Source organism: Pangasianodon hypophthalmus, chromosome 7 (assembly GCF_027358585.1).
Source record: "Pangasianodon hypophthalmus isolate fPanHyp1 chromosome 7, fPanHyp1.pri, whole genome shotgun sequence".
Lineage (NCBI taxonomy): Eukaryota > Metazoa > Chordata > Actinopteri > Siluriformes > Pangasiidae > Pangasianodon > Pangasianodon hypophthalmus.
This window is the reverse complement of record NC_069716.1, coordinates 3,202,304-3,228,203: the sequence shown is the minus strand read 5'-3', so window position 1 is coordinate 3,228,203 and position 25,900 is coordinate 3,202,304. Positions and strand designations below refer to the sequence as shown.

Here is a 25,900-nt window from a genome sequence, read left to right as displayed (position 1 = left end):
ATGATTCACTAACTGAAAATAAAGTTACCTTACACAGATAACATTTCACTACTTCACATGTTAACAGTAATGAAGAATGAAACATTGCTACATTTAACCAGTCACATGATTCATGTTAGTAGAAATCTTACCTTTAATTTGTAAATAAGTTCCATCTCCAAACACGAGTGCACAGTAGTACGTGGCTTCATCAGACAGCGTGGTGTTTGAAATGGTCATATTGAAGCAGTTTCCATATTTTTTAATTTGGAAACGAGAATTTTGGAATTCATTGTAAAATGTTTCTTGAGCAGTTTTAAAATATCTGACTATTATCCGAGGTTGTTTTCCATTTTGTTGCTTAAACCAGATAATTTCTCCATCTTCTATTCCAAAAATACAACACTGCAGGGTAGCTGAGTTGCCGATCTCCACACTGAGCTTTTTATCAGGCTGATAAACATCTGGCACTGTGAGGGATTGTGCAGTAACCCAGCGCCTATCAGACTGGACTGTATCTAGAAAAACAAATGCATTAATTAGGTGAAGAATGAAAGAAATAAAATTAACATTATTTGCAGAAGACTAAGTAGCTCCAGAATTTTTTTTAGATATATAGTTTGGTACTTAAAAATCATCCTAAGGAACCATTAAACAGAATGGGAATTAAAAAATACTTACACATGGTGCTAAAGACCAAAATTGAAATCCAGAATCCAGTCATTATAAATTTGCTTTTATATCTCATTTATCAACAGATTATGAATGTGCCTGAAGCAAGGATTTCATTTATACTATAGCTGGTCTGGACTGAGCACGCCCCAAAATATATCATGTGATTTGTTCTACTAAATGGAAAAAAGCAGACACAATAACCCACACAGTGTTTTCACACAACCACATCAGCTAAGTGGTTTATGTGTACTCTCATGTGTAATGGAAAGTTTATTGCAGTTTATTTAAAGGGCCTACTAATAACATGGTTTAAAAAAAATCTTGCTTGAATCATTAGATCAGCATTGTTTCAAATGTCAGAAGAGTGGTATATATACCAGTGGTCCCTGATTAAACTATTACTCACAACAGAGAATTATTTTAATCAATAAATATGTACAGTGAAGTCCAAAGGTCTGAGACCACACTGAAAATGGTCAGATTTTCCTCATGTATAAACTCTTCTATTGAAGTATGTGTTCATATGGTGCTCTGATGGATTTGATCTAAAATGGATCATAAGGTTTTGCACAGACTTGTGGAGTCCATGCCAGTTCGAGTGCACACTGTCATTAAAGCAAAAAGGGGACATACACAATACAGATACTATATTAATGTACAGATAATATACAGAGACTCTGAAAGTCATGTAAATATTTCAAAGATTCTACTTTTCTCTCAAATTGCTGTCAATATATTAAATTATAATGAAAAATGTTTTAAATTAGAAAAGAATGCAAAATAGAAGTATTTTCACTAGTGGTCTCAGATTTGTGGACTCTGTAACTTTATTTCTAATCATATGGTCAGCAAAGTGCTGAAGTAAAGACTCCTTCCATAATTCTTAAATAAAATCTAATAAATCCTAGAAGCCTTCTATAAATAGGGCAGTTGAACTCAACAAACCTCCCACTAAGCTGTAAATGATGATGAAAAATAGGCAGTATAAAGTCACGGCCTGCTCCGTGACCTGGAACAGATCAGTTATTAAAGGGGCTCAAGACTGATGTTCTATTATAAAGACAATCAGTGAGGTGTAAATGTCAACATATATAGTAAATAATATCAAATATACAGGACTGTATAAATGTCACTAAATATATGTACACTAAATTACAAATTTTATTTAAGATTTTTTTTAAAAGAAAAATATGTAATAAAATTAACATTTCTTCAGTTGTATAATTTAACTACATTTTGTGTATGCCTAGATTTCAGTATCAAAGCTGGATGCTGCCACCTCGTGGTTTTTAACCACTAGGTGGCACTTTTAAGAGTTGTTTAGTAGATGTTGTAGATGAAGGTTGAAGTTAAAATGACTCTCTGACATTAGAAGAATGATCGTAGTGAATCAGCACACTGAAGTGTTTGATAACTCCCATGCTTTAATTACTTTTACACACCACGTTTATCATTGACTAGATCATCTCCTTCACTGATGTTTAGTTTCAGTTGCTTGACATGTGTGAGATGAACATAAACACAGACAATGTTAGTATTCCAGCCTGCAAAATTTATTTTTATTTTTTAGTGACATTCCATGGTGTATTTTTATATGACTTGATCAAGACAATTAACTTGCTTTGTTGCCTCTCTTGAGTTTCAACACCATGGACAGCGACAAAATCCTGACCGGGTGCTAAAAAAGAGACATGAAGACTAAAGGCTGTGTCCCAAACCACATAGTGTACTAAGTAGTGTGGTATAAAGTACACCCTCTATGGTAGCAGGCATTCTGACTTTCTATTTCGTGTGCAGGTATGTGGTTTAGAAGTGAGCCTAAGAAACATAAACATGAGCCTTATACATAAACAAGAAACTAAAAAAAAAAAAAAACAAAATAACAGATAGATAGATAGATAGATAGATAGATAGATAGATAGATAAACACAATGTTACTTTCTATAACTCCTGTATTTTCAACCATTTTTGTGTTATTTCAATTCACTATCTATCTACTATCTATCTATGGAGATATTATCATTTTGGATGTACACAATAATTCACAAAAACAACTGAAATGGATCCATCTGAATACAGAATACAGAAATAAAATCCAAAGAACAAGAAACAGCTCTTTTCCCACTAGGCTCAGGGAAGGAACCTGAAGCTCCAGCTAAAAGACTCACGATCCGGAGCAGGAAACGCCTTGTGTCCCAGCTGTCTCCAGTGCAGCAAACTGAGCACCTAGGAAAAAGACAGAAGGTCATGAAGGTCAATTCTGGAAACAGCCCAAAGAGGAACCATCCTTCCACCTCACAGAAACCAGCTATGAGCTCCATACCCACTCCAGAAAGCAGTGATGTGGAGTCTGCATCATGGTATTTGCTCCTGTGCTAGTGTTGCTCTCAGCTTCAACATCTAACACCATTTAGGCCAATGTTGTGCATCTGTGATGTTGCGTGTTACCTGACCCTGTCACGGTTTCAGCAAAGCTTCCCCATGCCAGGATCCATCACATTCTTTTATGCAATATGCCGGGACATATACCCATAACACCCAAAGTGGCCAGCGAGGAGTAGCTGCATGCCATCCTGCCCTCCTGCCTTTACGTCCCATTGGCCACAAGATCAGCTAACAGGCCAGGATGTGGAGAAGAATAGGCAGAGTTCAGCATGGAGTCCAGCATGGAGTTCCTCCACTGTCATTTTTAATAAAGGTGAAAATCACTGAATGAAGGTCTCCGTTTATACATTATCAATGTACATACACTGTATAAAGCTGTTCTTTTTCTTGAGGTTGAAATGGATCTTCCTGTACACAGTTTTACACAATTTGTATTTTTGTGTATATTAGGGATGTAACTGAATATAAATTTTGAAGAGTGAGAGAAGTGGAAATTTACTAGCACAAAGGGCCTAAAGCTTGACTTTGGCGTTTTCTGTACTTGGGCATCCGGTCCTCTCTCTCTCTCTTCCAAAAAAAAAAAAAAAAAAAACACGTAACATGTACTCACTGAACGTCACACACACGGTGTTTCTGAGTAACTTTTTCTCTTGTGACAAGAATGAATTGATTATGTTATCCAGTTAATGTACTAGTTCATTGTTTGATTCGAGTATTTAACAGTATGCTAATAGACAACACCCATTTTTGACTCCATAATACATTCTGAGGGGATAAGTCCCCTCAGAGGAGATGATGCTTTCCTTACCACTGTCTATAGCGCTACGTCTTCCAATAAACAGATATCTGTTTGAGTAAAAGATATGAGAAAAATACAGATATGAATAGGAGGCACACCAAAAATTTTGTGGATCATTGGTATGCAAATGAGCTCCTGCTATGCAAACACACTGAACCACTAGAACCTAAAGAAAAAAAAAATGTATTTCAGCTTTAAACTTTATAGATTAGGGACAGGAAATCATGTGTAGATGGAGTAATTTCACAAGGTGGCAATATCACTCTGCAATAGCACTGAACACAGGGTTCCTTCTGATCTAACGACCAAATAGTGTTTCAAAAAACAGAGAATGTGATGAACACTTTAATGGATTAATTCAACAGTTACTTTTTTAATAATGATCCACACTACACAAATCTTTGAATAAGTACAAAGTATTGCTCCTTATATAAAATTGTGACATTTATAGACAGAGAGAAGAGTCAACAGATTAGTGATTATTAGTGATTATGTGAATAAAAAAACTCAGAACAGTAATTTAGAGTTTAGAGGTTTAGAGGTCAGTGATGGGAGGAAGAGGCCTGGTCTGAATCACACACACACACACACACACACACACACACACACGCACTCCTTATTTAGGGTCATGAACATGCAAAACATCATGCAAAATGCCCAGACACTGATATGTTGTAGAAAATCTATACACAGTTTGTATACAAAGATGTAGTGGGTAATTTTGACCAGTATACTTTCAAGTACAAAGAGAGCTGCACAGACCCAAAATAAACATGTATTTGCTGTAAATTGATGTTTTGACTGATTTCATTCTTTTGTCTGGGTCAGACTGCACCTTCTCAGGGGGTAAAAAGAATTTACAGACAGAGATGCTCAACAATTAGCTCCTAAAGTCCAATAAGTCCGATCACAGCTTCACACTCATCAATCACAAGAGCTGGTTATTTATTTTCAACAAAACACACAAGGATTAAATTAGAGACTTTAGATGCTGAATGCACTTCACAGTTGGTCAAAGCTGTTGCTGGGTGCCAGTTGAGGTCAAACATTTCTCATGAGCTATTGTTAGTCTTCCTGTATAAGCATAACAACGTGGGAACAGATACTTGAGCAAAATGCTGTGGCTACAATGAACAGGATGTAATAATACACATCAAAGTGAACCTAAGTTTCTAACGTTCATTAGATGAAGTGGTTCTCACACTACTGACTGGCTGATGTTTAAGTTCGCAGTGTGCCAGTTCACTCAGAGCTGAGCTCTGGATTTTCTATTCAGGGATTGAAATCTTTCATGAAACTCTGAGGATTCAGGTTGAAAGTGTTCAGGATAGGAGTACTGTACACTTGTTAAAAATTTACATAGAAAGAAAGTGATATACATAGATACACAAATGCAAAAATGCATTTATTCATGGAATATATTCTAAAATATTATTTATACCTATATATTTTGTATAATGAACTACTATTATCCCGTACATATGACTTAAGCATACTCATATACATTACTATAGTTAAATAGATTGCATATAATAATAATAAGAAGAAGAAGATGGAGAAGAAAAGAAATAATTGTTTTATATTGAGTTAAAAGTTCACAAGATTTATTAACATATATTAATATAGTGGAATTATTATTTAAGCAGATTGCTTACTACTACTACTACTACTATAATAATAATAATAATAATAATAATAATGTGTATATGTACTGAATTGAATAAAATGTACTGAGTAAAATATGCACATTATTTTAAAAAGTTGTCTTGTTCACACTGACCCTTTGCACAGAGTGTATGGGTGTGGTAGTGCTGTGGGTACAGCTACGTACCAGACACACAGCACAGCATTAGTACCATGGCACACTTCTGTACTTTTCCTCCACCGGTTACCTACAACTGTGAGTATCATTTCCTCAAACACTCAGGTGTTATATTACATTATATAACATTATATTATTATTACAGTGACTTCATGTTTACAGGTGATTTGTATTTACTGTAATTACAGATGTTACAGATGATCAGTAATCATTGCAGGTGATTTGCATCTCTGATGTGTTTGCAGTTCCCTGTAGAACTGCAAACTGTAGTGCAAAATTTAAAATAATAATAATAATAATAAATAAACTTTTTTTTTCAAAATCTAAATAACAAAATTTCATTAATGATTAATTGTAATATCAGATATAAAGATTGATGATTGGGGTGAAAGGGAACTTCTGTACCTGTGTGTGCAAATAACAGATATTCCAAAAAAGCAGAACATAAAAAAAAAAGATTTTGTGAAAGGGGGTTTGTTTTTGAAGTGTAGAAATAAAGTAATAGAAAATATTTTGGCAGAGATATGAATACCTCAGAGAACAGCACCACCTCTTTTACAACTTTGTCACCCAGTGGAGAATGTGAGTGCCTAATACATATAAGCATTGAATGTATTTGAATATTAATAATAATATGTACAATGTCATTATTCACACAGTATATCTAAATTCAAATGAATGATTTCCACACTGATTTTTTTTTTTTTTTATTTACTCATTTTTCAACAGCCAATACTGTATCTAGTGGAATGGACCACAAGAGGTGCAGCTCTAACATCTATGTTCCCATCATCATCTGTCTTTCTGAAGCTTTATTAATGTCCTTAATCGTTAATACCTACATGATTTGTATGAAGACACACAGAGAGGTTGGTCAGCGTTTTTATAGTAAGTACTTTCCATTAATTTTATTGTTTGCTGAAAGGAAATATGGTTTAAACTATATTTAATAATATAGTTTAATTTAATACTTGAATCAGAAAGTTGATTATTTTCCAATATCAGCGTGTCTTGAAGTGTTTTGTTCCTCTCATCCTACAGACAAATTACCAACAAATTACATTTAATGCTGTGGAATGTCCACAAAACAAGTTAGTTCCTGTCATTCCACCAATAGCCGCTTCACCAGCCCATCTTTTTATCTCTCTTTAAGTTAATAATACAACTGTTACAAAGCAGTGACACTGGAGACTCATTCCATAAATGTTAATAAACATACCTTTGGGGAAACTTTATAATATCAACATGAATCATTTTCTTTGTTAAACGACACATTTTCAAAAATCAGTTTATTATTAGTCTTAGATTATGTGGAGTGTCTGACATGTAAGTTCCCATAAATTAGCTGTTACTATAGTAACAAAAACATATTAGAATGAGGACAATAACATAAACCTGTAATTTGTAGATGCATTACTCTTAGGACTGCTGTTATAGTAAATTAAACAACACTTCTGACCAATCAGAATCAAGAAGTCAAACTCAAAACCACTGTGGTATAAATCAGCTTTACTGTGCTTCATTTAAAGACAGCAGTATGTATGTTATTTTCTGTCTGATCTGGTACTTCACTGAACATTGCACCTCCATTTTGTTTCTATATTTAATCCAGATTTGGTGACTTCAGTGCATTGTTGTGACACACGACACGCCACACAGCAGGATGCTCAAACACATGAGCAGGTAAAGTTCTCTCAGTTTGCTGCCACATGTCTTGGCTAAAAGCACTTTTCTGGTTTCAGTGATAGTAAATGAACAATATTGTTATACAATCTGTATGGTTAATTTTCTTTAAGAGCAGCTCTGACAGTTACATTGCAATGCAGCTGTAAATCACAGGTTTATATTAATGCGCTGGTTCTAATATGTTATCGTTTCTATAGTAACAATTTACACAGGGACTTTAATGGCAGATGCTAGATATATATTGATTAAAAAAAATAGGTCATTTGGAGACGTGTGTTTAACATTTATGGAAGGAGTCTCCAGTGTCAGCACTTTGTAACAGTCAGAGGTGAAGTAATAAGTTTTCCAACAGAGCAAAGTCTGATTTTATAAAGCATTACCATTATAATCTATTTTATTAAGGGTTCAGGATGTTGAATAGATCCTGTGACACAGATGTTATGGTCAGTGGCACATAAAACAAGCCTTGACAGCTCTAGCACCATAAACATGTCTAGATTCTTTAATTTGCATCAATTTTTTAATAATTAGATGGAAAAATGCTTAAATTATATTGTAAGGCAATCGATTATTTATCATGTATTGCAAGAATTTTGCTGTTTCTTTTAAAGGTACCAGTGAAGATATTTTGTAAATGACAATTCAGACAAAAAGGTTCATTCACTGTTAAATAAATAAATAAATAAATAACTAGGTGTGTTTATTTCTAGACTGAGGCTGATGATGATGATGTACAGTACGCTACAATGGATTTCTCTATCCGGATAGAAGAAAAAGAAAGGAAGAAGACAGAGAGAGAGATAAAAGAAACTCTGTACTCTGATGTGGCAAGCTTCGGCTGGGAGTGATGCTCTCCTCTCTTTAAGAAAATGTTTTGATATGCAGTGATTATTACATTGTTACAAGACAAGAAATATTTAACAATTATCTCAACTGACTTTGTGGTATTTTTTTAAAAGTTATGTTACAGAATAATAAATGTGGAACAACAAAGTATCGTGTGTAACACAATAAGTTTTACAATTTAACAGTATCACATTTTTATTTTTAATAAATTTAACTTCAATTTCTACTATTAAGAAATTATATTTAAAATGTATATTTTCTGTTTTAATTCATGTTATAGTATAAAAATATATATTTTATATATTTGTTTTATTTACTTAAAAATATAACCTGTCATATTTTAGTCAATATTCAACTGCAATCAATACATACATTGATTTATGGCTATGCAAAAAACAAAGTATTCTGGATAATATTTTTATTATAATATCATTCTGAATTATGAATACCTTTTTCTGTTTTGCTCATTTTCGAATAATCACTGTACATTAACCTGTACACATTTTTACTGCTGTACAGAAAAAGTATTTGGAAACGATGAGTTTTGGTGCCATACAGTGAGTTGCCTGTTTATTACTTTCTAGATGGGTAAAGTTTAGTGTATAAACTGTATGTATATACTAGAGACAGAGCAAGCAGTGTTCTGTGAGGCTGATACCGATTGACGAGTTGTATTAAGCTCGATAAGGCGATGATGATTCCAGTCTGGGGTGGAGCAGGATACCGCAACACATGTCTTCTCAGGCAATGACACCATATGTGGTTTAACCCTTTCTAATATATAGTGTTCACACTTATTTACTGTCAGTGAAAGGCTATAAAATATAAGATGTAAATCACCTGCAAATCACTTGAAATCATTACAGTAATTAAAAATAAAGCATTATCCTATTTTTACATTTACATTTATGGCATTTGGCAGACGCCCTTATCCAGAGCGACTTACAATTATCTCATTTATACAACTGAGCAGTTGAGGGTTAAGGGCCTTGCTCAGGGGCCCAGCAGTGGCAGCTTGGTGGTACTGGGATTTGAACTCTCAACCTTCCAATCAGGAGTCCAACATCTTAACCACTGAGCTACCACTTCCTATTTTCAACGTAGGCCTATAGAACAAAGTGCCATAAGCACATGGTTGTGTAATGAATGTCAGATTGATCCACTGAGCTGTTACAGTTAACATGGAATATGGGACTGATGTCAGGACTCCAGATACCGCATGGCTGGAGGCATAATGAGGTATCTTTATTTTTCGTGTTGTCTGTGTGAGTGTAAAGTGTTTGATAGAGCTCAGGAAGGTCAACATCTGAAAAGTATTTCCAAATGGGAAGTGTATAGCATGTCTCCACGGGGGATATTAAACTACAGAATCCCACATATTCAACAATTGAGCATGGATTTTTATCTACCACAATAAATTCTTTCACTTTGGTCATAATTTGGTGTTACTGATCGAGTGTTTGGTTGTCGGCATTAAAATAAATATCAGCTGATTGTTGATCACGTTTTACGCCAAAAATCTGAGAATTCCAACCTATAGCCAATTGATCCTCCCATCCCTTGTATATACTGTATGTACATTGAATATACATAATCTACTGGTCTAGTAAATATTAAAGGGTCACTCTTAAGGGCCCTACAGGTGGCAGTCCTGGCATTTAAACTTTTTAACTTTCTAATGCATATATTTGATGCTCCGAGCATACACCAGCTTTAACCACTAGGTGGCAAAAGTGCTCAACCATCCAGATCTGAAATCTGAAATCTATCTGTACTCAGAATGTGATTAAAAAAAAAAAAAGGCATAAGTACATCAGATATATGGTGGATCTGGGTTGCCAGTTATAGACTGTTATATCTAATAATGATATATATATATATAAATATATAAAGTGTCATACAAGCGACAACTCAGTGCAGGTTTAATATTTACAGGCCTCTATTTAAGCTCCATTAGATTTAACTCTTCACATACTACTGACCTATGCAGGGTGTGTTATCATTCTTGTCTTGATGATCTACATGCTACATAAAATTCCTTGCTTACAGGCTCCTGAGTTGTGCAACAAAATAGAATTTGGCCTATCTGGTGGGAGGGATGGCATATTCCCTCTCACTTGTCAATCACAGCAACTCTAGACAATGTGGAAGAGGGTAGATAGCGCTTTCCTCTGCGTGTGATGCAGATGAGCAGCAGTTTAAAAAAAATGTGGATGTTGGCTTCACGTTTAGCGGAAGAAGCACGTGTTAGCCTTCAACTTCCCTGTGACCAAATTTGGGAGAAAAGAAGAAAAAAATATCTTTGCTTGCAAAGGCCCAGATATGCAACTAACAAGACTAAATTGTGACATCCTCTAATGCTTGAACATTAATGAATAGTTTATGGCTATAAATAAGATGATCTGAAGGGGTTATGTTTTGTGACAGCACTGCGCATTACCACATTTTACTAGGGCCACAGAGTCTGAACTGATGAGAGGTCTGATTTCAATGTGACACAAGAAGAATAAACACAAACATCTCTGTCCATTTGTCTTTCAACATTGTGTTTTCATGGTTGACTTTTTTTTTCTTTGACAATAACATCACTGTGACTAGTGTTTGTCGTGGTTTCCAGTGTAATAGCACTTACTCTAACTCTTAGTTGTAGATTTTTTTGTCCTGCCCATATATCACACTTCTCTAATTTCTTTAACGACTCTTTTCTTAAGTGCAAGTGGATTAGATTCTCCTCTGCACATTTATTAACCTACTTCCATTTGATTTATTAGGCAAAGGTTTGTTTAAACATGGTTAATTGCACTGTATGTGAGGGTATGTATAGACTACATTTTTTCCATCACAACAGTGATATGATATTGACAGCACAACACAAATATGGAAATGTGGGTGAGATGTGGGTGGGTAGTTTTTTTTTTTCTTCATTTATTAAGACCAATCGCATGTCTTATTTTAGGGCATGCTCAGTAAAGACAGCCTATTATATAAATGCAAACCTTGCTTCCTACACACTTTGTTAAGTGTGTATACATAAGATGTCTGGTTTCTGGGTTTTCACTTTGATTTTCTGCACTATGCGTAAGTAATATTGGCAATTTTTTTTTTTATCATGTTTCATACATTGCTTCGTTGAGATGATTTCTAATTACCAGACCCTTTTTTGTATTTAACTAATCAATGCATTTGCTTTTCTAGATACAGTACAACCTCGTAGGAATTTTTCATATTCCTCCACAATGCCAGAGGTTTATCAGCCTGATAAAGTACTCTGTGTGGATATCGGTGACTCAGCTACTCTGCAGTGCTGTATTTTTGGAACAGATGCTGGGTTAGTTATCTGGTATAAGCAACCAAACAGAAAACAGCTTCGGATTATGAGCAGAGTGTATAAAACGGATGAAGACACATTTTTCAATGAATTCCGAAATCTTCGTTTTCAAGTGGAAAGATCTTCAAATTGCTTCAATATGACCATTTCTAACATTATCCAGTCAGATGAAGCTATGTACTACTGTGCAATCACATCACCACACGGCATGTTTGGAAATGGGACTTATTTAAAAATTAAAGGTAGAATTTCCACTAAAAATTATTAAGCTACTGGTTTAATGTAGAGATATTTTCCTTTATTACCATTAGCATGTTCATCCTAGAAGACAAATAATAGTGAAGTAGTGAAATGCTAACTGTGTTTTCTTCAACAACACTGAGTTACAGACTGTGAGGGAATCATGATAAATGTTTATAGGTGAGAATGTTACTATTGCATCAGAAACATCTAAACCAGCTCTGTGTGATAATTCAGAGGTGTGTGATCCAACACTGCATGGAAACAGCACTAACATGAACACCCAAGAGAAAACAGGTAAGTATAATTTAGTGTTAACTAATTATCATTAATTCATAAAGCATAATTTGCCTAGAAAATAATTTGTATTAATATAAAAATAATTTGGTGAAATAACAGTATCAGAAATGACTAGATCTCTACATTCGACAGTGCTCGGTTTGGGAACGGCTTTGGGTTTGTGTGCACTTCTGATTTTCTGTCTCACTTATTTCATACTGAGGAAAATAAAATGTGTTAAAAGTAAATGCTTTTGTCATCAGATAATAATTACTTACAGTTATTAAAAAAAAGAAAAAAAAAACTAATAAGTGTATTTCTATATTAATAGTGAATGCTTCTATAGAAGATTCTCCAGGAATGAGGCAGGTACGTGTGTAGATACACAAACATTTTGTGCTGTAGACTGTATGAATTAAGTAAAGTATGTATTATGTACTGTATGGTTAATTCTGTAGACAAGAATATTTTTAATGTTGTCTCTCATAAATCTCACTACTGTTCACAACTACTACCTACATACATGTATAATCTTTATATGCTGTTAGATTTATATGCAGTTACATGTAATGTATAATCCTTAGCTTTGCACAATAATGTCAGATTTTTTTTTCTCCAGGAATCTGAAGCTGAAACGCTGAATTATGCAGCTTTGCAGTTCTCCAAAAGGAAAGCCATAGCTGAAAAAAGCAAAACTGGCTCATCAGACAAATGTGTGTACTCCAGTGTGAAACAAAACTGTAATATGTAACATTAATTATGATATTATAAGCTAAGCTGCTGTGCCACAACTTTTACTTCTGTAGACATGTTTAAAACACTTCTCTGTTCTTTTTACATGAAAAATATATACTTTTTTAAATTGTATATGTTTAACTGATTAAAGACAAAAATGCAGTGCTCCTGCACTTTGTACATGTACATGTATTTGTATTTATTTGATTTTGACATAATAAATATGAAATTATTTGCAGACAATATATTGCAGATAGATAGATAGATAGATAGATAGATAGATAGATAAAGCGAGACAAGTTGGGATAGATCAGTGTTTTTTTGTCACCACTGTTGCACATTTGTGTGTTGTGGCCAATTGCCTATTTTATTTATTTATTTATTTATTTTTATTTATTACTGATAATAGCCGAGAATATGCTTAGAATATGCAAAATATATGAGCTAAAGCACTGACATAACATAATGTCACCATACATCAGTTAGCACAGTTTGCCGTAAGAGCAGGAAATAAAACCTACCACATGTTCACCCACAGATACATGTGTACTCACCAGTGTACATCACAGTTTAAGAATTCTGGTATTCTCTTCTAATAATAATAATCTAATACAAGTGCCAATGTCAAATTATTCAGGTGTATAAATTGTATTTACAATATAGTCTATACACATAGTGGGAAGTTTACTGCGTACTCTAACATCGTATCTGCTGTGTATGCATTAGCCATAGGAATTACGGCACTTTTTTAATACATTATATCCCCTGCTCAGCTCTTCCATGGCCAGATGTTTGTTATTCTCTAATTATTCACTTACAAGTAAGCAAGTCTGGAATTTGCATTTAGTATGAAGTCCAGAGAGTTGTCATTGACAGTGAAGCAAGCTATCATTTGGCTGAAAAAGCAAAACAATCTCATCAGAGATTGCAAAAATTTTAGGTGTGGCCAAATCAATTATTATCTTAAAAACAAAGAATGCACTGGTGAGCTCAGGAACACCAAAAGGCCTGGAAGACCACAGAGAACAACTGTGCCCTAAGAGGTCATCTATATGCTCTAACGGCCCTGACAATGCAAAACAGAAAACTGCATTAAAAACATAAAAGCTTTGAAAACCAAAAATGTTGCTGTTCCTAAAGTCTTGCTAAAACAAATACTGCTACTGACTTCTAAGATAGATGATAGTAAGGTTGCTGAACTGACTCTAGAGTCTGATGCTGGTTTATCATTTGGATCCTTTGTAACATCTCTAAAACTGCATATTATCATTTCAGGAACTTGGCAACACAAGACTTCTACTTTTACAAATCCTACATGATACTGAGAATCTAGTGCATGCTTTTATAACCTCTGGATTGGCTCATGTCATGTTACTGTCTGACTGCTTTGCTGGCTTTTGTCTGTAGTTCAGAAAGCTGCAGCCTTCAACCTACAACCAGGAAATGAAAGCCTGAGATCATTACCCCAGTCATATTCAAACTACAATGGCTGCCTACCAAGTTCTGCATTAAATACAAAGTCCTGCTCACGATGTTTAAAGCTCTAAAAGGTTTAACTTCAGTGTGTCTTGCTGATCTCCTGAAGCAATATAACCCATTCTGAGCATTTTGGTCTGCTGAGGAGCTTTTACTGTTAATCTCAAGGATTACTTCAAGCTGCAATAGTTTTAGGAGCACAAGCTTTATTTAAATCCAGAATAAAAATGTACTTGTTTAACTACTTATACTTATTTTTTTGAGTTTTTCATGTTAAATATTCTTATAATGATTTGAGGCAGTTCTCAGATATCTATAGTTAATTCATAACTGGTTGTTATGTCATTAATGTGCCTTACTCTAAATACTTTATTTCGACCGTTAAGACTTAGAGCTTAAAATGAAATATACTTCATAAAATATGAAAATATGGTCAATTTAGTCTAAGCCAGTGGCTGGTTTAGATATTACTTATTTATTTGTTCGTTTGTTAGCATAAATGGAAATTCTTCGGAAACTTGTTCACGGTTTATATACAGCCCTTTAGATATGCAAGTTTTGGTAAGGTACAAATTAATAGAAACAGAAATTTCATGTTATATTATTAACCATTATGTGATATAAAAGGTTTGTACAACTCCTCAAAACTGGTTTGTCTTTTGATGCTCATATGAGAAACATCTCTAAAACTCCATTTTATGTCATTCACAACTCCATCATGACATGGAGACTCTAGCATGTGCGTAATAAAGTCTAGATTAAACTATTGCAACATGCTTATGGAAAGCTACAGCTTGACCAGAACTTTTATGAACTGAGATTTGTCAGATGTTACATGGTAAAAAAACAAAAAAGTTATATGAGCTCGTAAATAAACAACCCACACCACTTGTTTAACTGCACATAGGTTAAAAAATTACATTCAGGCATCATTATGCTATTATAGCAGCATCATTCACAATGATTAAGCTTCCTTCAAAACCTTTCAAGTAAGTCAGGTCTGTAACAGGTATGAAGCTAAAATGTATGATTTCTCACTCCTTAAGAAAATAGATGTTATATGACAATGAATGCTTTTACATTGATTTGGCTCAAACATTGCTTTTGAGCAGACATAAATAACTGTTACAACAATTACTGATAAAAAATAACAGTGATCTAAGTAACAGGAGTGTGTATCACTTCAGAATAAACAGTATCTTGAGGTTGTCTTTTTTTGGCTCTTCCACTTTTAATTTTCCTCTGACTGAAATTTACAGCAGCATAATTCAGCTCCACAGCATCACGGTCCTGCAGGAGCAGATATAAAGAGTTAATCACAAATAAGACAATCAGCTTACATTTTTGTGACTATGTGTATACAAAGTGTCTGATCAGTTACCTGATTGTGTGTTTTCTCTATCAAAGCACCTTGTGGGAGTTTCACTGTAGAAGAAAAAATAACTTTTATGATTGGATCTATGCTAAAGTGTACTTGCATTTGCATTCATTTTTGTCTTGCGTTAGCTTATATACAGCACAAAGCCACTGAATTAAAGAGCTTGTCCCAAATCGATTTAATCTTTAATCTGTGATTTAATTCTGTTTTATCTTTTAACCTGTATGTGTTTGGTTGAATTTATCTAAACAATATGAAGAAGTTTTTTTTTTTAAAAAAAATATATACTATAATATGTTTTACATAACATTTTACTCCACAACCCAATGAAGACTTACCCCTGTTTTGTTCCAAATGTATTTTTTTACAGCTTAAAATCGCTTGAGCAAAAATCACCACCACACACACTGCCAATGTTACAGCAAGGCAGATCACTACAGAATCAGATCCCTCTGTAGAAAATTAAATATCATAATGATGAATAAGTACACACTGTAGAGCCATATGAATATTCTATATATTTACAAATAAAACCAAACAAACTGATATGAACTACAATTACATACTTACTGAAACGTTGAGTAAATGTATTCACATCCAACTGTACTCATGTCCCGTTCCCAAAAATGATCTTCCCACACACGGCCACAGCGCAGTAGTAAGTGCCAGTATCATTGAGGCTGAGGATGTTCTTGGAGAAATTGTACACACAGGTGTGTGTAGAAGAGCTGCTCTCACACTGATGCCTGCTGTTGTGATGAGTGTAAATGATTTGAGGATGGGATTGTGGTGGAGCAGCTCTGAACCAGAGCACTTGGAGATCTGCTGCTCTGCTCTCAGAGAGAACCGAGCACTGCAGAGTCACTGATGCTCCTGCAGGAACCGAGTCCAACGCGCTGCTCTGCAACACTGAGACATTCGGATATGGTTTATCTGTTTAAAATAATAGAAACTGATTAGATTGGTAATCCAGAAGATTTATTATATACCAGGACTAGTTAACTACAACCATAAATACAGCCACTCCATAAACATTGCTGTATTGTGTAATAATATGAAATTATACAGAAAATAAACAATGTAAATCTATCTAAATAACACAAAATATTATAATAATTCAGTTAAAAATACAAGGGAATTTTAATTAATAATTATTAATTATTTAATTAATTAAATGCTGTTTATAATGTGTGCACATGGCATTATGGAAAAAATAGTTGAGTATATTTATTACCTTTTACAGATAAAAATGTTCCACTAGAAAACTCAATAATGTTCACTCGAGATTTTCCACAGAGGTACATCGCTTCATCATCTTTAGTAACATGTAGAATATTCAGAGAAATGATATTTTCAGTTCTGTCAAGTTGAAAGTTAGTCTGATTGAACGGTGGCAAAATTATGGCAGCAATCAACGGTCCGATCATCCCGATTGCCTGAGGGATCCCTCCCAGTCTGTGCTTGTACCAAAGTATGAGTCCATCACTGGACTTTACTGCAAGTGTGCACCGAAGAGTCACAGCATGACCGAGATCAGCAGAGACAAGTGAGACCGTTTCATCAAGATGAGCAGTTTGTGCTGAGTCTATAAAAAAGAGTTAAATCTAAAGTAATAATAATAACAGTAATAATAATAATAATAATAATAATAATAATAATAATAATAAAATGTATGTCACTTTTGACAAAGTGCTTTGTATAAAAGAATAAAAATGATAGAATGAAAAAAATAAAAACAATACACATAATTATTAAAAAAAAACAATTAAATGAAATATATTTTAAAATCTATAAAAAAATTAAAGTAAATCAAAGATTCGCAGTGAAGGTAAATGATGTTCACACAAGAGAAATGATTCAAAATAATAAAACAATCCAGAAAAAAAAAAAAAACAATAAAAGAAATCAGGTGTTAACTAAAAGTGGAATAGATTTAAATAACTCAGCAATTTACTTACACAAAAGGAAACAATAAATAATTAAATTCAGATAGTAAGATCTGAACTATGTGTAACAGAGAAAAGTAATTTCAGTTTAAATGTGTGTATGAAAGTTTACTTACACATGTTGTAGAGAGAGAAAATGAGAATCCAGACTGGAGCCATGCTCACGCCAAAAACAGTGAAAATTCAAATGTTCGAATGCCAAAAGCACTAAACACTTGAAGCTTAAACTCCTTTTAACCTCACTAGCTCTTACATCACAAGTTCATATAAAATTTCCACCGACATGCTGTGTACCCTTCAACCACCAGAAGTCAGTGGTACAAACAGAAACCACATACACACACACACACACAAAAAAGACAGATAGATGTTTACTTCAGCTGAATTTGTAATTTTAAAAAAGGCAGCAAGAACCAAATTCTGAGTTTTATATATGTATATATGTAATGTTTGACAGAAATTGTTGAAATTGTTACAGCAAGTAGTTTTGTTTATACCAAAATAATATTTTATACCGAACCTTTTTGACACCTAAAAATACATAATAATAAATTACAATTACAAGGTTTAACACCATTATTTTAATTATAAAATACTGAATATTTTGTTTACTGTGCATATCTAATAATATTAATAATAATAATAATAATAATAACAATAATAATAATAATAAATTTTGTACTGTTAGTTATAATGATGTGGTTTTATGAAAATGACCTAGTTGTATACTTAAAGCCTGCAGTATTATTTCAATAGGATTAAATGTCATTTTCAATCAGTCTTGACAAAAGAGTAAGCCATTCTTCTTCAGAATACAATAAACAATGTTCCTTCATGTCTAGATAGTCAACACCTTGAGGATTTCTGAAAGGTATCATGTGTTGGGTGTTTTGTTTTATTAATGGAAAGAAAGCTATGACAAATTGGAAATTCAAAACCTGTTCCAATATATCTAAATTCACCCCACCATTAGGCCTGCATTTCCCTTACCCAGAGTGAACTACCATCTACTCATGTTACCCAAGTGCTCTTCATGGTACAGTGGCATCTTCACCAGAGGAGGCATCAAACCCCTATACTCCGTGTGTGTGGCATTAGCATTTTAGCCTGACCAGTTTGACCCGCTCAGCCATTCAGCTGCTTGATAGAAGTTATAACAATATAAACGTGAAATCTGGAGCAAAATAGTTTGCTGCAAAATAGTTAGCCATGTCAGGCTAGTATGCTAGTGTTTGTTGTGAGACCAAACAATTTTAATAGTTTCTGGTTAAAGGGTAGACCTCTGTGTGAGATGCTCTAGGCTTTCATCTCAACCTCCTCGTTCTCGTACTTCAGAAAGATCTCGATCTGCTCTCAGCCTCAAACCACAGGATGCTTCAACTTACAGCCACAGAGAAAATAACATAACATGCAAGGTTTACTGGGGATTTACCAATGATGAATGATTTACAGTTATATTAGTATCCATGAAACAGCATGAGAGACAAGCAATCATTCGGGAGCAAACTACAGAGAAAAAAAAAATCTAATTTTATATAATTTCTGATATCGATTTGCTGAGATAGCAGTGAAACCAGCATGGTTGAGATGAAAGTTTTAACTTGCATTATGTTTCTGTGTAATTTTATTGTATTATTTTAAAACATTTTTTACTCATCATCCACAACCAGCACTTCATTAATTAAAATTAATAGCTAACATCACTCTCTGAGAGAACCAGCATTTCCCAGAAAGTAATCAGGCAATTTTCAGTAATTTGCTTTGAACATTTCTTGCTAAATCAACATCAACAAAATATCGACCACACTCCTCCATGATCCATTTACTACTGAGAAAAATAGAAAACAGAAAATATATGAGTGACAATATGAGATGAAATATTAAAGATATGATCTATGTAGCTGATGACTTTATCACTTCAGAATACACGCAATCCTGAGGTTGATCTTTCTTTCTTCTCGTTCTTTTCGTCTTTCTCTGATTGAAATGTAAGGCAGTGTAATTCAGATCTACTGCATCATCACTCTGTAGGAATATAAAGCAAAGATTCAGTAAAACATGACTGTCTGAATAATCTGTTGAGATTGGATTTCATTCACATTAGTAGCTTTTTAGTAATAACAGTAGCCTATGTATATAAGATTTAAGATTAGTTACCTGATTAGGAATGTTTTTTATGACAGAATCTTGTTGAAGTCTCACTGTAGAGGAAAGAAAATGTCACATGAACTTCACATGTGAAGTGGTTTTTAGACATGTTACAGTAAACTTCACACATTTCTCACATCTAGTAGATTTTCACATGTCGTTAATATGTTTTTATTTTCACATTCTGATTTTCTCACATGATTCATTCATTTTAAGATTTCGAGGCCTAACATGGTGAAATGCATCATACTGTAGCATATTAGTCACATAATCACATGTGATAAACGTAAAAACGTGAAATGTACTGTAAGTGTCTTTCTGTAAAGGAGTGTTTCAGTTGATAAAGTGTTCCTTTATTTAAAGTTCATATTAAAAGATGTGTACAAAAATGTGTAGACTTACCACTGCATTGTTTAGAGTTTCTCGTTTTATAGTTGAACACAGAATGAACAAAGATCACACCCAAACACACTCCTAAAGCTACTGCGAGGCAGATCACTACAGGATCTACTGATTCTGTCATGGGACAAAAATATCATTCAGAAAAAAATGCACACATTTAGTAAGACCAATGAGAGCTGAAATACTTAACACTGGTGAGTGAATGTGTTCTTACCCAGTTGTACTCGTGTCCCGTTTCCAAAAATAATCTTCCCACACACGGCCACAGCGCAGTAGTAAGTGCCAGTATCATTGAGGCTGAGGATGTTCTTGGAGAAGTTGTACACACAGGTGTGTGTAGAAGAGCTGCTCTCACACTGATGCCTGCTGTTGTGATGAGTGTAAATGATTTGAGGATGGGATTGTGGTGGAGCAGCTCTGAACCAGAGCACTTGGAGATCTGCTGCTCTGCTCTCAGAGAGAACCGAGCACTGCAGAGTCACTGACGCTCCTGCAGGAACCGAGTTCAACACGCTGCTCTGTAATACTGAGATGTTTAACTCTCTCTCACCTGGTAAGGATAATAAAGACAGTGTAAAATCTTTCTTTATACACTTAAGAAAGAACACTGGGACACTTTAGACAGTGTTAGGAATAAAATACTTGGGGCATGTGTTTATCAACTTGATTACTAATCAAGTTGAATATTTTCCTGGAACAGCACATTCTGAAGAGCTTTATTCCTCTTATACCACAACAATTTACCAACCCTATTTTTGTCTATTGAAGAACATTACATCATATTTTTATCTGTTTATTGTTACACTACAACATTTATTACTGTGGAACATCTGTACAACAAATCAGTTCCTGTTATCTCTATGTTATAGCAGTTATAAATAGTTGTTCCCGGAAGCAGCCTCTCTGTTTCTCTCTCTTGAAGTTAAGAAAAAAACAACACAGCTTGCCATGTTACCAAGAAAAATACAAAACGCAACATCATTTCTCCTGAAAACCTTCAAGTGTGAGAAAACTCAAAGTTACATCTTTACCTCTGAATGTTACAAAGTGCTGACACGGGAGACTCCTTCCATAAGTGTTAAATAACATTACTCCTTACAGAAATCACCAAATCAACAATTGCACACATGTTTTAATTTGGTTGCATGGAGCATCCACCAACTTACACCAAGCTGCTGGAAATACTGTCTGTATAGAAAATTAATCAACACCTTCTGACCAATTAGAATTGGGAATTCAAGAGTGCTGTCGAAAAAATATACATACATATCTGCTGTGTATAATAATTAACTCCGACATATCATTCTTCATGTGATGGACATTAGCATGCCCAATAATAATAAATCAATTTTGAGCATAAACCTACCATAATTATGTGCATTGTACGGCTTTAAGTAATTAATTACCTGTTACAGCCAATAATGTTCCATTGAAAAATTGTACTTTCTCCCAGTTAGATAGTCCACAGAAGTAAAGTCCTTCATCATCTTTTTTTGCATGTGGTATTGTCATAGAAATCCCGTTATTAATTCTCTCCACTTTCACAACTGAGCTGGCATCCGTGTGTGAAAGCCTTACTCCAACTTCCTGAGGTATCTCTCCAGATCTTTGTTTGTACCAAACAACACGAACTGATCTGCTGCTGTCCAGAAATGTGCAGTTAAGAGTAACACGTTCTCCAGACTTCACCGAGACAAATGATGATGGTTTGTAAAAATCCACGCCTTCAGCTGAAACTGGAAAATTAGTTAACGTTAGATGTACCAAGACACGAGAAGATAAATATAACATGTTTTTAACAAAAAGCTTGTGAAACTTACATATCACATAGGGAGATAAAAGAAGAATCAAGGCTGGAGACATCCTTATAGACAACATGATGCTTGATGTGAGCTGTCCGACAAAAGCACAAGTATATTGTGCTGAAGACATTCACCTCATTGGCTGCTGCATATCATGAGTTAAATTTCCATCCCGCCCTACATATCATGATTTCCATCCCACCCTCATGTTCAGTTGTTTGTAACACAGTTTGGCCACCAGAAGTCAGTACAAAATAGAAATCTATTCACGTAGAAGTGTTTTGACTTAGAGTATGAGCTTTACATTCTCAACCTTGTGCCAAAGGAAATATTACTGAGACTGACTTAAAATACAGCTAGAAAGGAACGCTTAAAGAAAGGATGTAGACTAAAAGAAAATGATGTTTCACATGAAAGAGGCTTAGGAATTGTGCAATATATTTACTACATAAATACGTAACCTGATTTTATTCACAGTGAGTAACCCAGCACACGCATCATTGGTACTGTCCTAGCCCAGGAAACGTTTTAGCCCTCATACTATACGGCCAGAAGTTTGTGGACATCTGATTACCACACAAATATATACATTTTGAACATGGATATTCAGATTCCACTAGATTTTGGAACTTGGCTGAGGGGATTTGTGCTCATTCATCCACAAGAGCATTAGTGAGCTCAGGCACTGATGTTGGTCAGGAGGTCTGGGGTTCAGTCGGTGTTCCAGTTCTTCTCAGAGGGATTCAGTGGGTTTGAGGTCAGGGCTCTGTGCAGGCCAGTCTAGTTATTCTACTCCAACCTTGGAAAACCATGTCTTCATGGAGCTCGCTTTGTGCAGAGGAACATGGTCATGCTGGAACAGGTTTGGGCCTCTTTGTTCCAGTGAAGTGAAACTGTAATCCTACAGAATACTTCAAAGCCATCTTATACAATTGTGTGCTTCTAGCTTTGTGGCAACAGTTTGGGGAAGAACCACATATAAGTGAGATGGTCAGATATCCACTAACTTTTGGCCATAAAGTGTATCTTTGAGTAGGTTAACACCCCAAGCCATGTCATGATTTCATTCAGTGCAGTCACTGTTGAATTCAAATGGCTACTTAAACACATTCCACAATGAAAAGTTGATAATTTGACATCTGAATAATCCGGATTCAGCTCCAGGGTTCTTTACCCCCAGTTGATTCTTCAGAGTCTAAAAAGTACAACACTTTGTGCCACAAGGTTCTATTTTAGGCCACTCATTGTTCCACATTATTATCCATGATAACGGTGGCTGTCATTTTACACTGACTGAGTAGAACAACTACTAACATATCATAAATATTATCAACATAGCTAATATGCTAGAAAGGTATTAACATTCTTGAACCTATTTTGAACAATATGGCAAGCTAATACTAGCTGCTGCTAGCTAGCTTGATAATGGGAACTTGATAATGGCTAGGAAGTCTTGCCTTTGTAATATGTGAGCTAGCTATAGGAAGTTAGTCACTGTTTACTCCAGGGACTGGTTTACCCTTTCCCTAACTAATAAGCTTTCACAGAAATAGCAATAATAAAATAATAACCAACATCAACACACTCCTTTGACATATTCAGTGACTCATTACATTAACGTTATGTTTATCAGGAATTAAGATACCTGGAAAGTAAATGACATCATGATTTTTATAATCATTTCTGGATCCTACAATATGTTAGTATTGAAACACAATATGTTTAATATGTAACACAATACATTAAGGGGGAACAAAAAGAGGAAAAAAAGGGAACAAAAAGACACTAAACTCAGGCCCTCTGGCCACAACAAGGCCCGAAGAGGTTGTCTATATGGCCTAACGGATAAACCAGCCCCAACTATGCAAAAAAAAAAAAAAAAAAAAAAACCATAAAATCTTTGAAACTGGAAACCTTCCTTCTACTAAGGTCTTGCTAAAACAATACTAGTACTAAGGTTGCTGATTTGACTCTAGAGCTTGACAGTAAAAACCCTTGATGCTTGACCTTACCCTTCATGCTGTTATCTTAAGACTCCTTTGTAGCATCTCTAAAACTGCTCTTGAGAAATTTAGCCAAAAAGATTTATACATCCACTAGTTTTATTATCCCAGTCACATTATCCCAGTCATATTCAAGATACAATATCTGCCCACCAAGTTCCACTTTCATTACCAATTCCTCCTCATGATGTTTAAAACTGAATAGTTTAGGCTCCATGAATCTTGCTGATCTCCTGAAGCAGTATAACCCATTCTGAGAACTTTGATTAGCTGAGACACTTTTACTGCTAGTCCCAAGGATTACTTGCAGCTGAAATAGTTTTAGAAATACAAGTGTTATTTAAATACAGAAGACAAATGTCCTTGTTTAACTACTTACAATTAGTTCATAGTTCTTGTGTCTTTTATCATGTTAAATATTCTTCTTATTATTTGTCACAGTTTTTACATTAATGTGCCTTACTGTAAATAGTTTATTTTGACCTTTAAGACTTAGAACTCAGAATGAAATATGATTCATAAGATGAAATAAAATATGGTTGGTTAAGACAGATAAGTGATGCCTGGTATGGATCATACTCACAATGCTGTGGTTCGTTAGAATAAATAGAAATTCTTCAGAAGCTAAAAAAGTATTGTGTCCCACAAGGCTTTGTTTTAGGCCCCTTATTATTTGTTCTTTATATATACCCCATTAATCATTCACTGTTAAGTTTAGATTTAGTTTAATTAATAGAAGCAGCAATTAAATTTTACATTATTAACCATTTTGTGAAATAAAAGGTTGCTGTAACCCCTCAAAACTGGTTTGCTGCTTGACACTCATATAAATGACATCTCTAAAACTATATTTCAATTCATATTCAACACCACCTTGATGCTGAGACTAGCAAATGTTCGATTTATAAGCTCTAGATTAGACTATTAGAACATGCTTTTGGAGAAATTATACAAGTTCATAAATAAACAGACCACACCACTTTAACAACTTTATAAAACTGTACATAGGTTAAAAATATCAGGTTAAAAAAAGTACAAACAGGCATCATGTTATTATAGTAGCATCATTAACAATGATGATTTTTCATATTATGATTGATGCCCAACGTTTCCCTCAAACCTTTTCATGCAAGTCAGTTTATGATTTCTCACTCTCACTCGATTTTATATAACAGTGAATGCTATTACATTGATTTGGCTCAAACATTGCTTTTGAGCAAACAATTATAATGAGCAGACAAACATTAGTTATAACAATTAGTGATAAAGTAACAGTGATCTAAGTAACAGGAGTGTGTATCACTTCAGAATAAACAGTATCTTGAGGTTGTCTTTTTTTTGCTCTTCCACTTTTAATTTTCCTCTGACTGAAATTTACAGCAGCATAATTCAGCTCCACAGCATCACGGTCCTGCAGGAGCAGATATAAAGAGTTAATCACAAATAAGACGATCAGCTTACATTTTTGTGACTATGTGTATACACAGTGTCTGATCAGTTACCTGATTGTGTGTTTTCTCTATCAAAGCACCTTGTGGTAGTTTCCCTGTAGAAGAAAAATAACTTTTACGATTGGATCTATGCTAAAATGCACATGTACTTACAGTTATTTTCAACACTTTTATCTTGCACTAGCTTATCTACATCAAAAATTCACTGAATTAAACAGTTTGTCCCAATTTATTTCACTGATGGGCTTCTTTTCATTATTTAACTGCATGTACTTGGTTGAACTTGTCAATATTTATAAATATTTAAAAAGGCTGTTTAAATTAGATTAGATATATAATTCATCTGGTCAGTTTTTGCTCCAGAACTTAATGAATACTTACCGTTTTGTTTTTTACAGTATACGAATGCTTGAGCAAAAATCACAACCACACACACTGCCAACGCTACAGCAAGGCAGATCACTACAGAATCAGATCCCTCTGTTTGAAAATAAATATAATGACAAATATGTTTGCACAT

At 34.4% G+C, this 25,900-nt stretch overlaps 2 protein-coding genes and 2 long non-coding RNA genes across 5 annotated transcripts in view; 1 reads left to right on the top strand and 3 right to left on the bottom strand.

The window, feature by feature from the left end:
* The window catches only part of LOC113547192 (uncharacterized), a 37,980-nt gene extending 20,773 nt beyond the window's left edge, over positions 1 to 17,207 (bottom strand). Inside the window, exon 1 of the mRNA XM_053235271.1 lies at positions 16,863 to 17,207. Within this exon, the coding sequence (XP_053091246.1) occupies positions 16,863 to 17,055 (193 nt within the window). The 5' untranslated portion in view covers positions 17,056 to 17,207. The remainder of the gene's footprint in view (positions 1 to 16,862) is intronic.
* LOC113547195 (uncharacterized) lies at positions 11,218 to 12,839 on the top strand. 2 transcript variants are annotated; one of them, XR_008301974.1, is made up of 4 exons: positions 11,218 to 11,270; positions 11,388 to 11,762; positions 11,998 to 12,408; positions 12,659 to 12,839. It is a non-coding gene; the product is annotated as an uncharacterized LOC113547195 (long non-coding RNA). The 2 variants fall into 2 exon arrangements; XR_008301973.1 differs by having other exon boundaries at positions 11,388 to 12,408.
* Positions 17,208 to 19,440: 2,233 nt separating the features above from the next.
* On the bottom strand, positions 19,441 to 21,987 carry LOC113547174 (uncharacterized). Its single transcript, XM_026947421.3, has 6 exons — positions 21,945 to 21,987; positions 21,531 to 21,860; positions 20,339 to 20,674; positions 20,125 to 20,238; positions 19,732 to 19,775; positions 19,441 to 19,599 (listed from the first exon to the last, which is right to left on the bottom strand). The coding sequence occupies exons 1-6, from the start codon at positions 21,985 to 21,987 to the stop codon at positions 19,468 to 19,470; spliced, it is 999 nt and encodes a 332-aa protein (XP_026803222.3). The 3' UTR covers positions 19,441 to 19,467.
* A 3,008-nt stretch (positions 21,988 to 24,995) lies between these two features.
* On the bottom strand, positions 24,996 to 25,860 carry LOC128318582 (uncharacterized). The gene is made up of 3 exons (XR_008301986.1): positions 25,762 to 25,860; positions 25,432 to 25,475; positions 24,996 to 25,340 (listed from the first exon to the last, which is right to left on the bottom strand). It is a non-coding gene; the product is annotated as an uncharacterized LOC128318582 (long non-coding RNA).
* Positions 25,861 to 25,900: the final 40 nt, after the last annotated feature.